Genomic DNA, 18,063 nt, shown 5'->3' on the forward strand with positions numbered 1-18,063 from the left:
GTTTTTAGGTGGAGGGGCATGTGACCGAGAGCTTGACCAGACTGTTGAAACCTGAAGAAACCCGAAGAATCCTGGGAACTGTAGTTTGTTAGAGGTTCTGGGAGTTGTAGCTCTGTGAGGACTAAGCTACACTTACCAGGAATCTTTAGGGGAAGTCATCTTTTAAATTGTAAACCTGAGAACAGGGACTGCCTTGTTTATAAACCACACTGGGAGCCTTTTTGGTTGAAGAGCAAGAGAACTATACTTTAAATAAACACATTACAGTCAATGGGGCTTATTCCCTTATATTGTATCAATACAATATGTGGGTGGTGCTGTGGTCTAAACCACTGACCCTCTTGGGCTTGCTGATTGGAAGGTCAGCAGTTCGAATCCCTGCAACGGAGTGTGCGCTCGTGGCTCGGTCCCAGCTCCTGCCAACCTAGCAGTTTGAAAGCTCCAGTGCAAGTAAATAGGTACCGCTGCAGTGGGAAGGTAAACGGCGTTTCCATGCACTCTGGTTTCCATCACTGTGTTCCGTTGCACCAGAAGTGGTTTAGTCATGGTGGCCACATGACCCGGAAAGCTGTCTATGGACAAATGCCGGCTCTTTCAGCCTGAAAGCACCACACCCCATATTCACCTTTGACTGGACTTAACCGTCTAGGGGTTCTTTACCTTTTTTATCATTTATTATAATAAAAAAATTCATTTACATCTCGACCTTTTCTTTCTCCTTTTTAAAAGACAATGATGGTTGTGCGCTTGGTACAATTATATCCTGGAGTTGTCCCTGACCCTGTTTTGAAACTTGACGCATCGGTTACAGGCCAATGCCCCCCAAGGCTGTTATCTTTCACCTCTCTGCTGCAGGCTACTGTCTCTTCATTCGCTTTTCAGGATCGACTGCTCTTCCAAATGCAACAGGTTTCATCACGGCATGATCTCCTGATTCCCTGTGGTCTTAGCCAAGCAATGGAAGTGAACCAGAGTTCAGGACTGATGAGCAGATTATGAACTCACCTACACCGCAGCTCAAGGCTACCTGGAACCAATGTCCTTTGAGCCAGCATCTCTCCCCCCCCCCCTTAATTTGAGCCCTGCAAGAGCTGACTGCAGCGACTCAGTGGCAGGGTAACACATACAGTCCAAACATACAAGTGAGCCTTGTAAAAAACCAAAGCCCAGCCTTGGAAGCTCAGCTGTACCACAAAATGCCCATTACCACATCAGCATATCTCTCCTTATAGTGTACGCCAGTGTGGACTTTCATTAGATCAGGGGTTGCGGAACCTCAGGCCTAGGGGCCCAACACAGCCCTCCAAGGCAGCACCAAAAACTTTGGATCCCCTCCAAACCAGTGCTAAAACTTCTGCAGGGCTTTGTAGTACAAACCCCACATTTTTAGCGCCTCCAAACTGGGTAGCTGATATTCAAAATAAATGGTTTTAACACAAAAAAATAAGCAATGGAGGCAAGCAAATGTAGCATGTTTGACTGGAACAGCCGGCTTGGAAGGGATCCAAAATTTCGAGGTTCTCAGTTAATGAAGCTCCTCCAGAGGCCTTTGGAACTTCCCTCAGGTCACAAACCTCCCAAGCCACACTCTCCACCAGCTACGATTTGCACCCCCTTTGAGTATTTTTTGCCTGAACTCTGATAGTGCTTTTTACTTACCTGGATGGAAGATAGAGGGGTGTGTGTGAGAGAGTGCAGAAACTAGCCTACTGTACAAAGGTAAAATTTACATTAATTGCTCCACCCACTTTTGACTCTGACTCCACCCACCACTGGCATTCCAGAAGGGAATGTGGCCCTCTGGGTGAAATAGGTTCCTCGCCCCATATTAAGTGCTTTGGGAGCTAATGTGGGGAGAGAAGATGGGTTTTAAACATAATAAAAGACCCCACCCCACCCCCCAAAAAACCCTTGTTGACACAGTGGAGACAGTTCCTCCTAGATTTGAGCCTGCTTGCCAGCTCTTTCCCTTCCATCCACTCAGCCTCCTCCTCTCCCTTGGGTGGTTGACCAAAATGCAAATTCGGCAGAAGACTTTTGCCTCATTTTGATTGCCTCTGTGCAAACAGCACAGAGGAAATCATGACGCAATAAATAAGACACTCAAACCGTCACTGAATGAGAGCGACAGACCGCCAGCCAAACTTAAGCAAACAAACCCATATGCTTCCGAATTATTTCTGAAAATGCTGCCGTACCAGTTTGCAAAAGCACACCCTGCGTAAATCTTTGCCTAAATCAACACGTGAGTCATAATAAATCTGTTAGTCTTTTCATATGATTTTGGTCACACCAAAACTATAATTAGTGAAGTGCAAAGGAAACACAGTTGAAGCAATTCTTTGGTGCTGTCAAGCACATGACAGGGATTTTTCAGACTAGTTCATATTGGAAGAGGCTTTTTATTTTTTTAAAAAAAGATAGCTGCCTTTAGAGATTAGTGTGTTGCTGTTTTTTTTAAAAAATTATTATAATGCATTTTATGTGTCTACTGGATTTGCATCCTGCTTTTTGACTGAAGCCCGGAAAACAGCTCACCCCACATTCCCAGGCACCTTATCATTTATCGCTTGGTCCCTTTTGCCCCTTTGCCCTTTATTCTTAATTCTGGTCCCCCTAAGGCTCAGCCAATCTTTATCCCCCTCTCTCGCCAATCCCAATTTCCTCTTCTGCTTTCAAGTGTTATCAGCTCCTTCTGTCTTGGGATGATCAATTCTTTCCCTTGGCTGTTGCCCTCTCTTTCTTACCCAATATCTTTATATTTATAACCATCCACTGAAAAAACAAATCCTCTCCAACTTCTTGTCCCAATTCTTACTGCATGCATCCTAGTTTTAATGTGTGCTTTTAGGAATAGAATTAGAACACTTTGAAAATTAGCAGTTAAGTGTTCTATTTAATTAATATCTCAATTCTGTTTTGCTACATGAAAATTTATGTTTATGTTTGATGCCCTTGTTAACTCTTGGGCTACCAAATTGTGCACATTCAGGTCTTGATGTCAGAAGATCCGAAAAGTGGTGTGAGAGAACTGCAAGTTTGTGGGGAAACTGCACACTTCATGGCACACCATAGGTGGCTTTTACCATTACTGGTCCTGTTTCTAAAACAAAGACAAAAATAAGGATTTCCTATCAGGAGCCATATTGATTGCATGGCATTCATTGCATCAAGAATATTGTGTTTCCATGGACATTTAAGCATGTTAGTTACTTTGTTCTAAAGTTCCTTGTCTCAACAGCGCCAAGAGATAGAAAGGTCAGTATCTGTTTTGTAATGGATACATTCTGTTACGCAAGTTCTAAGAGTAGCCTTGCTCTAAAATGATTCTCAAGTTTATCTTTCACTTTGGGGAGCGGGAGGGTTTATACTAAGGCTGTTATCATTACACCAGAGTGAAGACCTGGCAAACACACAATCAACCTTTCAGAAATGGTGTAACATTAAAGTTGCTTTAAAGGTTTGTATAAAGGACTTTTTCCTCCGATCACTGGAAAGGAAGACTGGTGGAAACTTCAGCCATCTTTTGCAGGCAAAACGTAAGTCTTAGTAAATTAGAATGGAGAAAGTGAGCATGCTATGCTGCTGTGGGAATAGTGCTGAAAAGAAGTTATTGCTAGGGGTGCAATACACAGGGTATTTAGCTCATTTGCCACAGGCAGTCAGCCAAACCAGTAGTTTTCTGACCACACCCTTGGGATGGATTTTGGTTTACCAGGGCACTTAAACTGTATCTTGTGTTTCTAGATGTGGTATGCTGTGTCCCCAAACAGCATTGTGACAAAGGTCCAAGTAACGTTGCTTCATAAAAATGTACTCTTCAGTGACCAGAAGAGGAACTGTGTGAAATGGCTAAAAGCCTACTGTTCCTAACCTTGCTGAAGAATATTCTCACACATTCTTCTCATGCTCAGAATTATTAAAATGTAAGCTTCTGGTCAGATGCCAAGCAGAACTGGGAAACAGACTCCAGTGGTTTCTGATTACTACTTATGTTGAGGACTAGGAAACAGCACACTTCACACACCAAAGCCAATAATATATCACATGCATTCTCATGGCATGGGCCAAGCACTTTAGCATTAACTGGGATGAATCAGTAAATATAGTATTAGCACGGACCCCAAAAATATATATATTAAGAAATCATCTGCTTTTACTAACATCTTGATCAGACACAAACTAGAAAGGAAAATCATTACATAAATACCTTAGGGAACTGTTAACAGGTTTTACAACACTGTACCTTCAATCAATCTGTTTCATTATACTGTACAGTAGCTGTAAAAGGAGGACACCGCCTCCCTGCACCGATGCTTTGGAGCAAAATCCATGCAACTTCACAAGCATGTTGAATAAAATAATGGCAAGATGGATAACTTTTTACTTGTATGAAACAAGTCTCCAATTATTTTGCTTTCGCAATGCAGGTGGCTACGCATTATATAGCTATCACAATTTTGAATATACAGTCATTTTTGGGGGTTTAAGATTAGAATGAAAGAGTCACAGGTAGAAAGGTCAGGCCTTTCTCCTCCTTCAGACAATGCTGCAAATGGCATGCTTTGCCTAAAATGCTTTGTATGAAAAACAGCACAGACAAGGGGAAAATGTTTCCATTTTAATTCCTTACCCCGCCACAAGTGTCATTTCCTAGAACTGGGAACAAGCTTGAAACTGATTAATGCTCATGTCTTGCAATTACTCAAGGCTATCTGAAGCACTCCCATGTCAAGACAAAAGAAAATTTTTTTGCTGGCCATGTTTTTATTTGTTTCTCTTTAAAACAGGGGTGCCAATGATACATAGTTTCCCAAAAACAAAAACAACAAAAACCCAGAAGGCAAAACAAACTGTCAGAAGACCGAGATGCTACATGCTACATTTAACCTAATTATACTCATGCTTGCTTTGGGGATGAGACAAAAGGGCATCATTCAGTAAAAACATACAGTAAAAACAAAATGTCTGGCCATATAGAACTTTCAACCTACAGTAATGTTGTACCTTAATTGCTTCCATGCACACAACTAACATTACAAAAATTGTTTTTAAAAAATTAACACAATTAAGACTTCTAGGAGCATTTTATAATAAAACAATTCCTAATTTCTTTGTAGAGAGAGAGATCAAGCACCTCCAAATTGCAAATTCCTATACACAGTGAGTGCCTTACTTGAAGTGAAATCTCTTTAAAAACTCATATGGATCACCTCAGAATAAGGGGGTGTTATTTCATCTATATTTCAGCTATGTAGGCAATAAACCACAGTGCTAACAAGAACTTTATCTGTAAAGCAAGTTCATTTTTTTAACTTTCTATCATGACAGAAAATATAATTTGCTAAAATAAATAAAACGCTGCATATTAACATTTCCACTATAAAGAAGGCATACCAGAATATTTATAAATATTGAATGATTTCTCCATACCACCTACTACAATAATGCTGGCTAAATAGAAGTGCATTATGGAAAGCACTATGGGTGGTTAATGTTTTGCCACATACTGCTGTTACCTTGAGGTAGATAACACATGCGTACCAAATTCTGCATTTATTTTTCAGTTGCTGCTGGTATCATGTGTCTAAGAAATGTGTACAGTATGAAAAATTCTAAAATACGTATGAATGAAAATGTTTCAGGGAAAAATAGATATTTTCATGCAAATATGTATAGTCTCACTGTGTAATTTTCAAGGCAAGATTCTTATTTTTCCTCTGCAAAGCATGAACTGTTTAAACTAAAGAGTGTTTCTACTTGGTTTAGTGCATTTTCTTGTTTCCTCCTGCAATGTGCATTGTTCTGCTCTGTTCTTTACTTTTGTGTGCAAATGACATGCCAGTTTTTAAAAAAAGAATTGTCATGTAAATAAAGTAATTCTGGATTGTAAAAACAATGGTAAACAGAAAACTAAGGAAATTCATACCAAACATTATCTGATTTCAAGTAAAAAAATTACTTACAATAAAAAAGAACACACATTTCATGAATACAAAAAGAAATGTCTGCCGTTTAGTTTAGGTGTTTCAGAATGCTGCTGTATGTTTTGTGGGGAATCTGAGGAGATGTTTTCATAGCAGATGGCGTTAGCGTGGCCTGTATGGATTTAAGTGGTGACCCAACGGGGCTGTGAAACTGAGGAATACCTATCGCTTCAAGGTGCTTGTTAAACAGAAATTCCCCACTATTGCTTAAAAAGCTCCCCTCTCTTTCTTTGTCCCCAAGCTTCCCATCTTCTACTGGCTCAGTTTCTAGCATTTCAGCATCTTCCATCTTGCTAAAAAACCTGTCCAGGTAACTGGTGTATGGATTCTCCTTCTCAATCTGCTCATCCTTTCTGACTTCGCAACAAAACTGGTCTATGAGGAAACATTCCTCCCCGCCATTTACAAGCTGCCCATCCCATGAATTTTGGTAAAGAGCTTCCAATTGGGCCAAGTTGGCCATTCCTTTCTCCTGCTTCTCTCTGCTTACTGACTTGGATATGCCTTTCAACTCTAGGTGGGACACTGAGCTATTCAAGTCATTTAATTTGTCAATATCAGTTGACTCATGCTGCAAACTAAGCTGAATAGTTCCTGCAATAAATGAATCAAAATCAAACCCTTGATTCTTCTCCTTCTCTTTTTCTGCAAGCTGTGAGGCTTCCTCAAGAGCTATCTGAGCTTTCACCAATCCATTCCTTTCACATTTTGACTTGCCTTTTTTATCTGACTTCTCTTTGCTCTGCTCCTTCCAGTTGGAAAGATCTATGATAAGCTTGGGCTCATAGTAATGGTTCACTTCACTCTCTCTCCAGACCAAATTATCTAGGTATGAAGAGGACCTCATTTTGTAATTACAAGTGTGGCTACATTCCAGATCACAGTACTTGTTTTCATGATGATCTGGATACTGCCAGCAAGGCTCAGTGGAAAAGTGGGTATCAAACGCTGGATCCTCTAGATACTTTTCACGATCGCCATCCAAATATTTGCGAGGATCTACTTGTACTTCTTCCTCATCAGTCCCATCAGAAAGAGCCTTTGGATCACGCTGAACTTCATCAGCTTCAAAATTGTTATGACTAGGCCAGTCATGGTCTGAAAACTGACTGTCATGATATCTGTAATATTAACGGCTTATGTTAGTAAATAACAGGCATGCATTTGCTTACATAGTGCAGAAGTGTCAAGACAGATTAACAGCAATGAAAACTATGAATAGCTACTCATTTTAGACTCAATGGTATGGCAAGTCAACTGGCAACTTCCCACACACTCTTCAGAGAGCTTTAATTTTGAAGTTTTTCTCAGTGACGCAACTCATTCCTTAGCATACAATTTGCAAAAGGACTGCATCTTCATTTAAGGTGATGTGAACATTTCAGTGTCCTCTTTCAGTTGCAGATTTCTTAGCACAAGGGAGAAGAGGAACCTGGACTCCCAACAATCATCTCAAAAAATGGTTTTTTGTTTTAACTAAACTGCATTTAGCTTTAACTTGAAACTGAAAACAGTTTGAGAACTGTTTCAAAATTACACATTTAGATACCAGTTCCAAATATCGGCTGGTGTCATCAATCAGATATAAAGTGCAAACTCTTATGATAACGAATTTGTGATGCTTCAGTGAGTACAATTTTAATTTTACTAATTGCTCATAGCAGGGTTTCTTCCCCATCTTGGTTATAAAATGGAAGTCAACGTATTTGGGGAAGTACATTAACAAAGATGCCACTATTCTGGAAAGTCACATTATTTTCCCAATACATATTTAGCATTGGAATGTACAAGATGCTGCTCATCATTCTGTTGCAGAACTAGCTACAGAACATCCAGTACACATGGACTTTTATTCCCTTAGCTGGTCAGCTGAAGCTAATGGGGTAGGTGGTTTGGGACAGCATGCAACTGGTAGCAATTAATTATAATAATAATTAGAATGGAGAAAATTCTAATCTAATTTATGGGGAGGGATGAGAAGAATTTATGCTCCAAGATCCCTTTCCTCCTCCTCCTCATGGAAATGCTTCTCCCACCACACAGCATTCCATCACTGTTAAAAGAAAAATCAGCTGGTGTTTCAGGCACAGTCGCAACATGCAAACAGAATGATTTTGAGGCTGTTTACCTTTCCCAATTATAGATCTGGCTGTGACTTTCGTCCATGAGCAGAATATCATCCACCTCGTCCTCAATGTGGAAAGGATGGCTTGAAATGGGCTCATCAGTTGGAAAGGAGTAAATACTCATATAAGGATGGGACAAAGCGTCTTCTGCTGTCAATCGATCCATGGGACTAAACGTCAGTATTTGTTCCAGGAAGTCCAGTGCTAAAGAGGGCAAAATGAATAGTTGGCTGTTTGTTTGTTTTTTAATCATTCTCTAGTAAGATAAAGTATGAAATGCAAAAACAATGCTTACATTATTTGTGGACAGGTCTTAATTATTTCAATTTTCTGAGCACTAGAACTAAATATTTAGTAGCCAGAAAAAAATGATTAGAGTGTGGCGCTGTGGTTAAACCACTGAGCCTAGGGCTTGCTGATCAGAAGGTCAGCGGTTTGAATCCCTGTGACGGGGTGAGCTCCCGTTGCTTGGTCCCAGCTCCTGCCAACCTAGCAGTTCGAAAGCACATCAAAGTGCAAGTAGACAAATAGGAACCGCTACAGCGGGAAGGTAAACGGCGTTTCCATGTGCTGCTCTGGTTTGCCAGAAGCGGCTTTGTCATGCTGGCCACATGATCTGGAAGCTGTACGCCGGCTCCCTCGGCCAATAATGCGAGATGAGCGCGCAACCCCAGAGTTGGTCACGACTGGACCTAATGGTCAGGGGTCCCTTTACCTTTACCATGCAGAAGCGGGGATTTTTATTCATTTTTTTGCTGCCTTTCCCTCATTGTGGAACGTCATTTGCTCCACTTCTCTGCTTGTAGCAGACTATATGATTTGTACGATTGCGCAAAGAAAGCATTGTAGTGTTTTTAGCTCACTTCTACAAGAAGCAATGAATCTGATAGAGACAACAGAAATAAGTGGGGTGGATGTAAATATGCCAGGCTTGTAAATACTGTAGTTACTTGCACCTGGTTCAGTATGGGAACAAAGAGTTACATCCTAGCAGCTACATAGGAAAACTTTATAAAGGACAGCTCTTTTGTCTCTTTTTAGGGCACAAATCACTAGTACTTCCCCATGAGGGAATGCAAGAAAAGCTTCCTAAGGTTATGCACTTTTGTGGACTTGTTTGGACAAAATACATAGTGTCCTCAGTAACAGCCACCAGCGGTTTCTACTACCTACATTTTTTCCCAACCAGCGCACAGTTCTGGTGTGGAAGTTAGGTTCAATTCACTAGGGGACTGAGCTCTCAGCCTTGAACTGCCTGGTCCAATTCTCCACAGAATACTGAATTTCTGTTTAACTCAGCAAATCAGACAGCTCAAGGGGAAAAATGATATTCCCACAGAACACAACCCTTTCCCAAGAGGACTCAGGAACTGGTATAATAAGACACACACAAAAGCAACGCAATACACAATACACCTGAGCTTGTCTTGCCCCCAACATATGTGGAAGGCAGTGTTCATGGCATGCACGAACAGCCTTAAATGTAGATGCTGCTCTTGCCAAACCAGCTCTCTGATGACAAAAAGAAGCGGGGGGCGGGGGAGAGGAAAGAAGAAGCCAAATTACCTTCAGGGCTAATGCCTGGGAGGAGCTGAGTTAAGGGTTTGTGTGGCTCAGTCATGTCATTTTTAATGTAAACTGGGATTACACTAAGAAGTTCCTGACGATCTTCCTCATGCACAACAGGAATTGATTCTAAAATCAGCTGCATCTGTTCAAGTTCATGGGCACCTAAATGTTAAGGCAAAAAGCACATCAGTCCTGTTCCAGGAACCCGTTTATTCATCAACACAGCTAAGAAATTCCTTATGCCATAATCGTTCCCTCTATGTAATAAATCCAGGCTTCAGAGGGAGAGTGTAGTTTAGTTAGGTAGTCAAAGTAGCAGTACCCCCACACATCACAGGCATAGAAAAATACCAAGTATAGAAGCAGTACAACAAACATTTGAGGGGGGGGGGCTTAAGTAGGTGGGCAAGATCATTAATTAGTTACAGACTCTAGTTGGCCATTAGGTTCAACTCTTGACTTAAAAACAGGTTCCTCTACCTTAGTGGTGAGTTATCCTTTTCCAAAATAAAATGCCCCCAAAGCAAACAGAAACACCACACTGTAACACCCCATTCCTTTCCAACATTTCCTTGTCAGTCATTAATTGAAACAATACATGAAATCATAAAAAAGATCTGCATCATATTCTGTACATTTCTCAATCTGTAGTATCGAACAGGTACCAACTAACCTATTGGTCATCTTGATATATAATTATTTGCTATTAAAATGTCCAAGACAAATTTGATTTGCTATGGATTTCAAAACAACTGTTAATATGTCACACCTCTAGGCACTAACATTCACGAATGGATTAAAAGCATTGGCCACTTTCATTCCAATAAGCTCTTTGCTTTTCCAAACTGAAGTTTTACTGGCTACATCAATATAACGCACAGAGGTCTTATACTTAAGATGACAGGTTTGCACCCATCCTTCTCCACCAACCTGCAAAGAGAGTTTTCCCTGTGAGCATTTCAGCAAAGATGCAACCTGCAGCCCACATATCAATGGCTTTAGTATAGTTGTTGGGTGATAGCAAGAGGCGAGGTGATCTGTACCATTTAGTAACCAATCCTTCGGAAAGATGGCCCTACAGAAAAAAGAAATTTTACTTGCATTTGATTTATCACATTTGTAGCCTGCCCTTCCTCCAAGAAGCTCAGGGCAACTTATTTGGGGTGATTTCATTTTCACCTCTCAACTCTGGAAGGTCAAAGAGCAGCATGGAGAGGTTTGAAAGCCCTTTGTAAACATCACCAAGCATCTCCTTTGTAGGAAATTTGTAGATCTTTGGCACCACCAAAGTGTTGCTGGCTTTTACTGTGGTTTTATTCTTATGGATCTTTTGTTTCTTATTTTATGTCTGTATTGTATTGTCCATCTTTACATACCTTGTGAGAATAATGAGGATCCATGATCCGTGCAAGGCCAAAGTCACCAATTTTCAGCACCAAATCTTCAGTATTAATGAACAGGTTAGCTGGCTTGAGATCTCTGTGCAGAACATTTGCAGAGTGAATATATTTGAGCCCACGTAGCAGCTGGTACATGAAGAGTCTGGCATGTTCTTCCAGTAAGGGCCCCTGCTCCAGCAGGTTAGCCAGGTCTGTCTCCATGTATTCTTGTACAATGTAAACACAGTTCAGTTCTGTAAGAGAGCCTACATCATCTGTCAGTTGACTTCCGTTGGGACCAAGGATTTCAAACACCTTGACAATGTTATCATGGTCAAGTCTTCTAATAATTTTGATCTCACGCAGAGCATGTTTAACGCTCTGAGGATCTGTAAGGACAATTTTCTTGATAGCCACTCGTTTGTCACAGTCATTATCGACAGCAGAAAAAACTAAGCCATTGCCACCACAGCCCAGAGGTTTCAAGTCCATATACCGAGAACCTACATCGAAACCATGAATGTTCATTAGGCTTTCAAACTTCTCTGCCATTATGTTGAAATTCTTTTGTGTTGTTTTTCCTTTTAAAACTACTAAGCTTCTGCAAACATGTACAGATGCTTCCACTGGTATATGAAGGGTCTTGCAGAAAAGGAGAAGAAAAACTTCAGGTTGAATGCACAATACTTTTCTGACACTCTCATTGCATTGTTAGCCAGTCAGGCCTGTTGTATCCCCGTTATAATTAGAACTTATGCACTCTAAAAATCAAGCTGGGCAAAGATAGAGAGGTTGCAGCATTCATAGTTCAAGGAAGGTGCAGCATATTCGCAGACATTAAAAGGAAATACAAGGAAATCAAACGGAATGAAGTGACATACTATGGACTCCACTCTACTGTGCTAAACTGCATTTAACGAAAATGTGAATAAATATGCACGTAATAGGCTTCTATTAACATCCTCCTCACAGTGCAGATACATTCAGTGTTGGACTGGTCCTGAGCAGCTTCATTCTATGGTGTTAAATAAGCACTTTTCTCTCCTCTTCTTTTTTTCTTTCGTTTAGTTTAGTTTGTCAAGGAAGAGGCAGCTTACAAAAGAGGCTGTTAGTTAATGATCAGGTGGCTCCAGCTCACCACAATCACAATCAAAGCTACCATCCATCTTCTTCTGTGAAAACCTGAAGAGAAAAGAAAGAAAAAGAAAAGCCATATATCAGCACTCCAAAATCATACATGCTTTTCAAACAAAGTGTGTTTAACAGTGCACTCTGTGCACCAGAATGTAAAACACAGGGGCAGAACTAGGCATTACGAATCTTTTGATCTACTGGAGAAACCAGAAGCAAGGCTCATCTCCATATGAACAAGTTGCTTCTGGCTCATCAAGTACTCTCCACCCCACACACAGTAAAGAGAGGCTCTTAGTTGGGAAAGTTCTCAAATTTCTTCTGTACAAGCAAGTTGATATTCAACTACAGTGGTACCTCTACTTACGTGCACCTCTCGTTATGTATCCTTTGGGATACACACGCTGCAAATCCGGAAGTATTTTTCTGGGTTTCGCCACACATGCATGCACAGAAGTGCTCTCTACTGCGCCACACGCATGCACAGAACAGGCACCTCTGGTTAACATTTTTTTTAAAAAAAAAAAAAGTGGGGACACAAAGTTTTTCTGGCATTGTGACATCACAGTGGGACACCAAAAGTACCAGTTTTAAAGATCTTTTTTTTAAAGTGACTAATGTGAGGGACCACAGCAACCTCTTAGAGGCAGTAAGCAGCTGATGGGGCTGGCTGCCCCTACTTTAAGGTATATCAACCTATCAGGTTACATACACAGCTTCTCACAGCCTAGCTTGATGAAATCACTTTATACAGAAATGACATTATTTTGGAAATCTCTAAATTGTGTTTCAGTGTTATCAAGTAGGTGCCTATTTCTCTTTATGTCCAGTTTTTGCATCCAGCTACAGTCCTCAAAGAATATATTTTGAAATGCTCTCACTCACATCCATTTGAGGCCCACAAAATTACTTTGAAGAAATACATCTGAGGATAGCAGACTTAAAGAAATGTTTAATTATCTCAAGAGTGAAATGCTGAAACTGTTTTTGGCAACAGAAGAGAAACAGTCTCTCAACAGTTTGTAGCTTCTAGCATGAGAATTTGTTCAAACTATCACCGAGAGTAAAACTGATCACTCAGTGTTGGAAGGAAAGGTAATATTTGCTACAATTTTTTCATAATAAAGATGAAACATGTCCTTAGCTTACAAACAACTTGATTCCTGTTTCCGTTGCAGAATCCAACAGAAAAACCAAAGGAGCCCATGATTCATTTGATTAGGCTTGTGACAACTTAAAGGCTTCAGCTCTCAGCTTTTCTGCAGCTTTTCACCTAGCTTCCCATAGCAGTTAAGCAGTTATGGCTACAATCTTAGAGCTTGTCATCTTTCAAGTCATGGCTGAAATTTAAACTATTAAATACAGAACAGGTGCTTTGTCAGAAGACCACAGGGCATAAAATCAAAATGGCACTTCTGAGTCACAGTTGCATGCTTCAAACAAAAAAGGATGCCATTAAAATTAACTCATTAAGTACACTTTTCTGCCCAGTCATATGATTAGTACCAATAATGATGATGATGATGAAATATTCAAAGTAGCTTTCTGGATCTTCCACATGCAAATATTCAAAATTGCCAAGAGCTTATTATGACACATCAGTATCAGTCCTAAGTTTTAGGATCAGTCACAGCTGCCTTCCTTGAAATGACAGGGGAGGGGAAAGTACTCTACTGGAAGTTAGAGTATTAATCATTTCTGTAGGGCTTTACCATTTTCACCTCATTTACACCTACAATAACCTTTAGAGGCACAATAGGCTAAAAAACTAACTTGCTTAAGGGTCACCCAGAAAGTTTTATCACCAAGCCAAGAATTAGAATCTTCTATTCCACATCTAGCTGGCCCTCAACAAAACATATGTAGTGCAACAAGTGCTGAAGGAAAAATAATTTTACGATGATGCCTTGATTAAGAAAGAAAAGTCAGGTGAACCCCCCCCCCCTTGCCGATCACTGTAATTCTACCTTATTGTATTCAAGGAGCAAAAATTACTTAGCTGGGCTTTTTAAAAATAATAATAGGAATATTGTGCAGAACCCAACTACCAACCCCACAACAGTGTTCTCAGTTTACCAGAGAACTATGAGTTACATAGAAAATAAGGTACAATTACTTAGGTTCTGAATATAGATATTCTGTTAGTGGCAACACATGCACGAAGACTGCTACCTCAATACTGTTGGCAACATAACCCTTTCAAACAGATACATGTTAAAAAAGAATATTTTAGCCTACCTTTACAAAGAATATTGCATTCCACTGATCACCATTGTGCATTACACTATTTTTTTTTTGTCATTTTCACAATAAGAGCTCCTAGTAAGGCTAGCATTTTGTAATGACAGCTACACAACTCACTAGATGATCAGGTCATAATAGCAACTCCTATTTTTATTACAGGAAGAATATGCAAGTGTTAAAAGAAAGCTGTTATACAAGGGGATAGAAGTCCAATCTCCATATATGTAACTATACAAGTGCGTATGGATTCTTTTTTATCTCAGCCACGTTGCACACTGTAGGGAGTGAGTCATCATAAGAACTCATGAAACTGCAGCTCTTTTTCCTCAAACCTCCCACCAAGTCTTCACACATTCTGAAGGCCAGGATATTGTTAACTTACATATGCTCAAAATGAATATATGAAGACACAGCGCTTTCTCACCAGAAACAAGGGATCAGTAATTCACATCATTAAATAAACCACTCCTTTAAAAATTGTATACCGTTTAATCCTTGTCTTGATTTGCTTCCCAAAGTTATTTCCCCCCCCCAAGAATGAACTGCTGAGGGGAAAGACCCCTGCCAACCAGCAAATAAGACAGTTCACAAAAAGTAGATGGCAGCACATAATAGAAACTGATACTTCTGGCTTGAATGTTGATATAACCCCACTACCTTTTCATTTTCTATGCTAGAAAATAATTAAGTAATTAACCTGGATTAAAGGCAAGTGATTTTAGCCACCCCAAACTGCCTTCAGCATCATCATCATGAAGTTTCGATAGTTATTCTGGGATTAATTCTGAGAGTTATTCTGGTATGGCCCAATGCAGGCTCATTTTCTTTCATTTAGCCTACAATCCTTTGTGCATGCTTCCAAGTTCCATTGCTGGGGCATACTTCTGAGTAAAAATGCATAACGGTATCCTGTAGTAACTTGTAAATTAAAGAAAATAATTTTCTTCAAAAAGAGACTTCCAATAGAGCTCAGTAAGACCTACTCTCATGCCTCTGTCTATGTGCTTTCTAGAGAAAAGATATATACTGGGCTCCTTCTGACTGAAGAACCACACAAACTGTAAAGTGATCCTGGGCCCTCCCAATAAGAGACAGAGAACCAGAACAGCTCCTGCATGTAGCAATCCTGGAAAACCACTAGCAAAAAAGTTCACTTGCCTGCAATTATTTTGTCTCCTAACAATCCTTCTGCCACAGCCTCTTTGCCACAATGGATATTTTCCTCCTCCATGTCAATGATACACACAACTATTATTAAACCCTCTACTAGTTGGGTGGGCCTGGTACTTTAAACTAGGTCTTGGATGTCACTGTCACAGTAAAATCTATCTTCAGATGTGTCTCAGTTGCCACAAAGGCAAAGGAGGTGAAGGGGGGGAGGAGGGCCCCCCTTAAAACCTCTGTCCTTATTATAACGCAACTGGCTTTTCACACCACAAGTTGCTGCTTTCCTGGGGCAGTTTTTAAATAGAGGAGGCAAGAAAAAAAGGGAAATGGGGCAGTCGTATTCTCTAGTTCCTCTGGATGAAAAGAAACACTGCAGCAGTTGCTTTTAAAGGCGCATCGCAAGAGAACGGAGGCCGGGAAATGTATGGTGTCCTAAAGGCGAGAGGGAAGCCGCAAGTGCCGCAGTGTCTGGTGGCTACCGGGGGAAGGGGAAAAGAGCAGACGGAGACAGGCCCCTTTTGGGTAGAAAATATTGTTTCGCAACAGAGACTTCCACGTCAGGCGACACCCGCCTAACGCATCCTTTCCACTCCAGATATGAAGAAATCCGCGAACGCGTCACTGATCCGCCCTCGTGGTGCTTAGAAAAACCCCTTTCTGTCCACTTTAAAAACAAACAAACAAAAGGTCGGCCAGGCAGCCCCCTGCGAGTTTACTCGGAAGTAAGCCTCGCCCATTTCCAAGCAAAGCATGCACAGCGTCGCCAGCCTTCACAACGCAACCCTATGCGGCTTTTTCTTTTTACACGGAAGTAAGCTCCGTTCGCGCGTTAAACCCACGCTGGAGGGTTATGATCACGGATCAAAGGAGAAGAGAGCGGCCCCTTTGCGGGGGTCTACTCGGACACGGGTGCGAAAGGGCCCCTGCTAAATGCCACCCGGGCCTTCGCGCCCTCGGAAATCCGCCCGCCGCCTCTTCTCGAGCAAGAACACGGGAACTGGGGACGGGGGGGAGAAAGTCCCGCCGAACTCCGCGGGGCTTCCCCGCGAGTAACAAAAACAAACGCGTGCCTGGGATCGGGGGGCTGCTAGAGGCCCCGGAAGGGCCTCGTGGGGGCGGCGTGAATGACCGCCACGCGGGACCGCCCGCCGCCCCCGAAACACGTCTCCCCTCGCCGGCCTCCATTGTCCCGGGGTTGGGGCGAGGAAATGGGAGGCGGCGGGGCTTTGGCCCTTTCCCCTAAGCCGTCTCCTGCACCGCGCTTCTCAGAGGCGGGAAGGGCCGCCACGAACCGGGCCGAGGGTTTCGCTCCTCTCTTTCCCACCCTTCCACTTCCCAACCCTCCGGTCCTCCTTGGAGCGCTGGCCGCCGGGGAGGCTCCGCCGCACTGCGGAAGGCCTGGCCGGGCTTCCCCCGTCGGGCAGAGGCCCCGGCAGAGCGCGCGGGAGGCGCCAGAACAAAGCGTCTTTGTGCAGTGGCGGCAGGAGCGAGACCGCTCGCACTGCGGCCCTAGCCTCGCCGCCGCTCACGGCCCTCCTTGTCCGCCTCCCATGCCTGACCCACCGCGCTGCTTTCCCCCCACCGCCGCCGCCGAACCAGCAACTCACGGGGCTGCCCAGGCTCATGGAGAAAAAAAGCCTCGGGGCTCCCCCGCCGGGCCTTGGCGTAAGGGTCTCGGAGCCAGCGACAGAAGCCCTGCTCCCACCGCGGCTACTTGCCATGTAACCCGGCTACGAGGACAAGAGAAAGCGGAGGGCGGCCGAAGCGGAGAAGCTCCGCCTTCGGGTGGAGCGGCGGGCGGGCCCGAGTTATGGCGGCTCCGCCTCGCGAGGACGGGGAAACGTGGCGGTTGAGGTCAAGGCGGCGGCGCGCGGCCTTGTCCTCGCTGAGGGGAATCTGCGCCTGAGAGGCTCGCGCCACCGCTCGCCGCACAAAACAGCAGAAGCGGACGTCGACAGCCGGGTCACGGCATTACTATCATACATAATAGTAAAAATAATATGACGCCGGCGACAGAAGGGTGATGATATGTTAAAAGTCCAACTGATAATGAAGCGCGAGAAGAAAAGAAATTGGGGGGGATGCCTTTCTCTATTCTGGATGTGGGTGAGGGGAGCTCATTCGGAGCATAGTGGCCCTAAAACGGAATTAAGTGCCGAAATCAGGCATAGGCAAATCCGGGCCTCCAGATGTTTTGGGACTACAACTCCCATCATCCTTGACCACTGGTCCTGCTAGCTAGGGATGATGGGAGTTGTAGTCCCAAAAACATCTGAAGGGCCAAGTTTGCCTATGCCTGGCCTAAATCATGTCACTGGACAGATTAGGAAACATCCTCCGCTGAAGGATCCTTCATCGCCAGGCCCACTTTTATCTGCAATCCTGTCTCAGAAGTAAGAACCAACTGTATTTGGTGATGAGGCCTCCTTTCTTAGGGAGTTTAAGCCTAAATACATGAAA

General features: G+C 42.6%; 1 protein-coding gene across 2 annotated transcripts in view; it reads right to left on the reverse strand.

Annotated features, from left to right (window-relative positions):
* Positions 1-2,462: 2,462 nt before the first annotated feature.
* MAPK6 (mitogen-activated protein kinase 6) overlaps positions 2,463-18,063 on the reverse strand; it is a 37,313-nt gene continuing 21,712 nt past the window's right edge. Inside the window, exons 1-6 of one of the 2 annotated variants that reach the window (XM_035130678.2) lie at positions 17,211-17,397; positions 11,059-12,243; positions 10,613-10,757; positions 9,680-9,844; positions 8,116-8,317; positions 2,463-7,108 (exon numbers count right to left, since the gene is read on the reverse strand). In XM_035130678.2, the coding sequence (XP_034986569.1) occupies positions 6,016-7,108; positions 8,116-8,317; positions 9,680-9,844; positions 10,613-10,757; positions 11,059-11,613 (2,160 nt within the window). In that variant the 5' untranslated portion in view covers positions 11,614-12,243; positions 17,211-17,397 and the 3' untranslated portion in view covers positions 2,463-6,015. Of the gene's footprint in view, positions 7,109-8,115; positions 8,318-9,679; positions 9,845-10,612; positions 10,758-11,058; positions 12,244-17,210; positions 17,398-18,063 lie in introns of those variants that run through there. The other variant, XM_035130677.2, reaches the window with a different exon arrangement.

This window comes from Zootoca vivipara, chromosome 14 (assembly GCF_963506605.1).
Source record: "Zootoca vivipara chromosome 14, rZooViv1.1, whole genome shotgun sequence".
In the NCBI taxonomy this organism is placed as follows: Eukaryota; Metazoa; Chordata; class Lepidosauria; order Squamata; family Lacertidae; genus Zootoca; species Zootoca vivipara.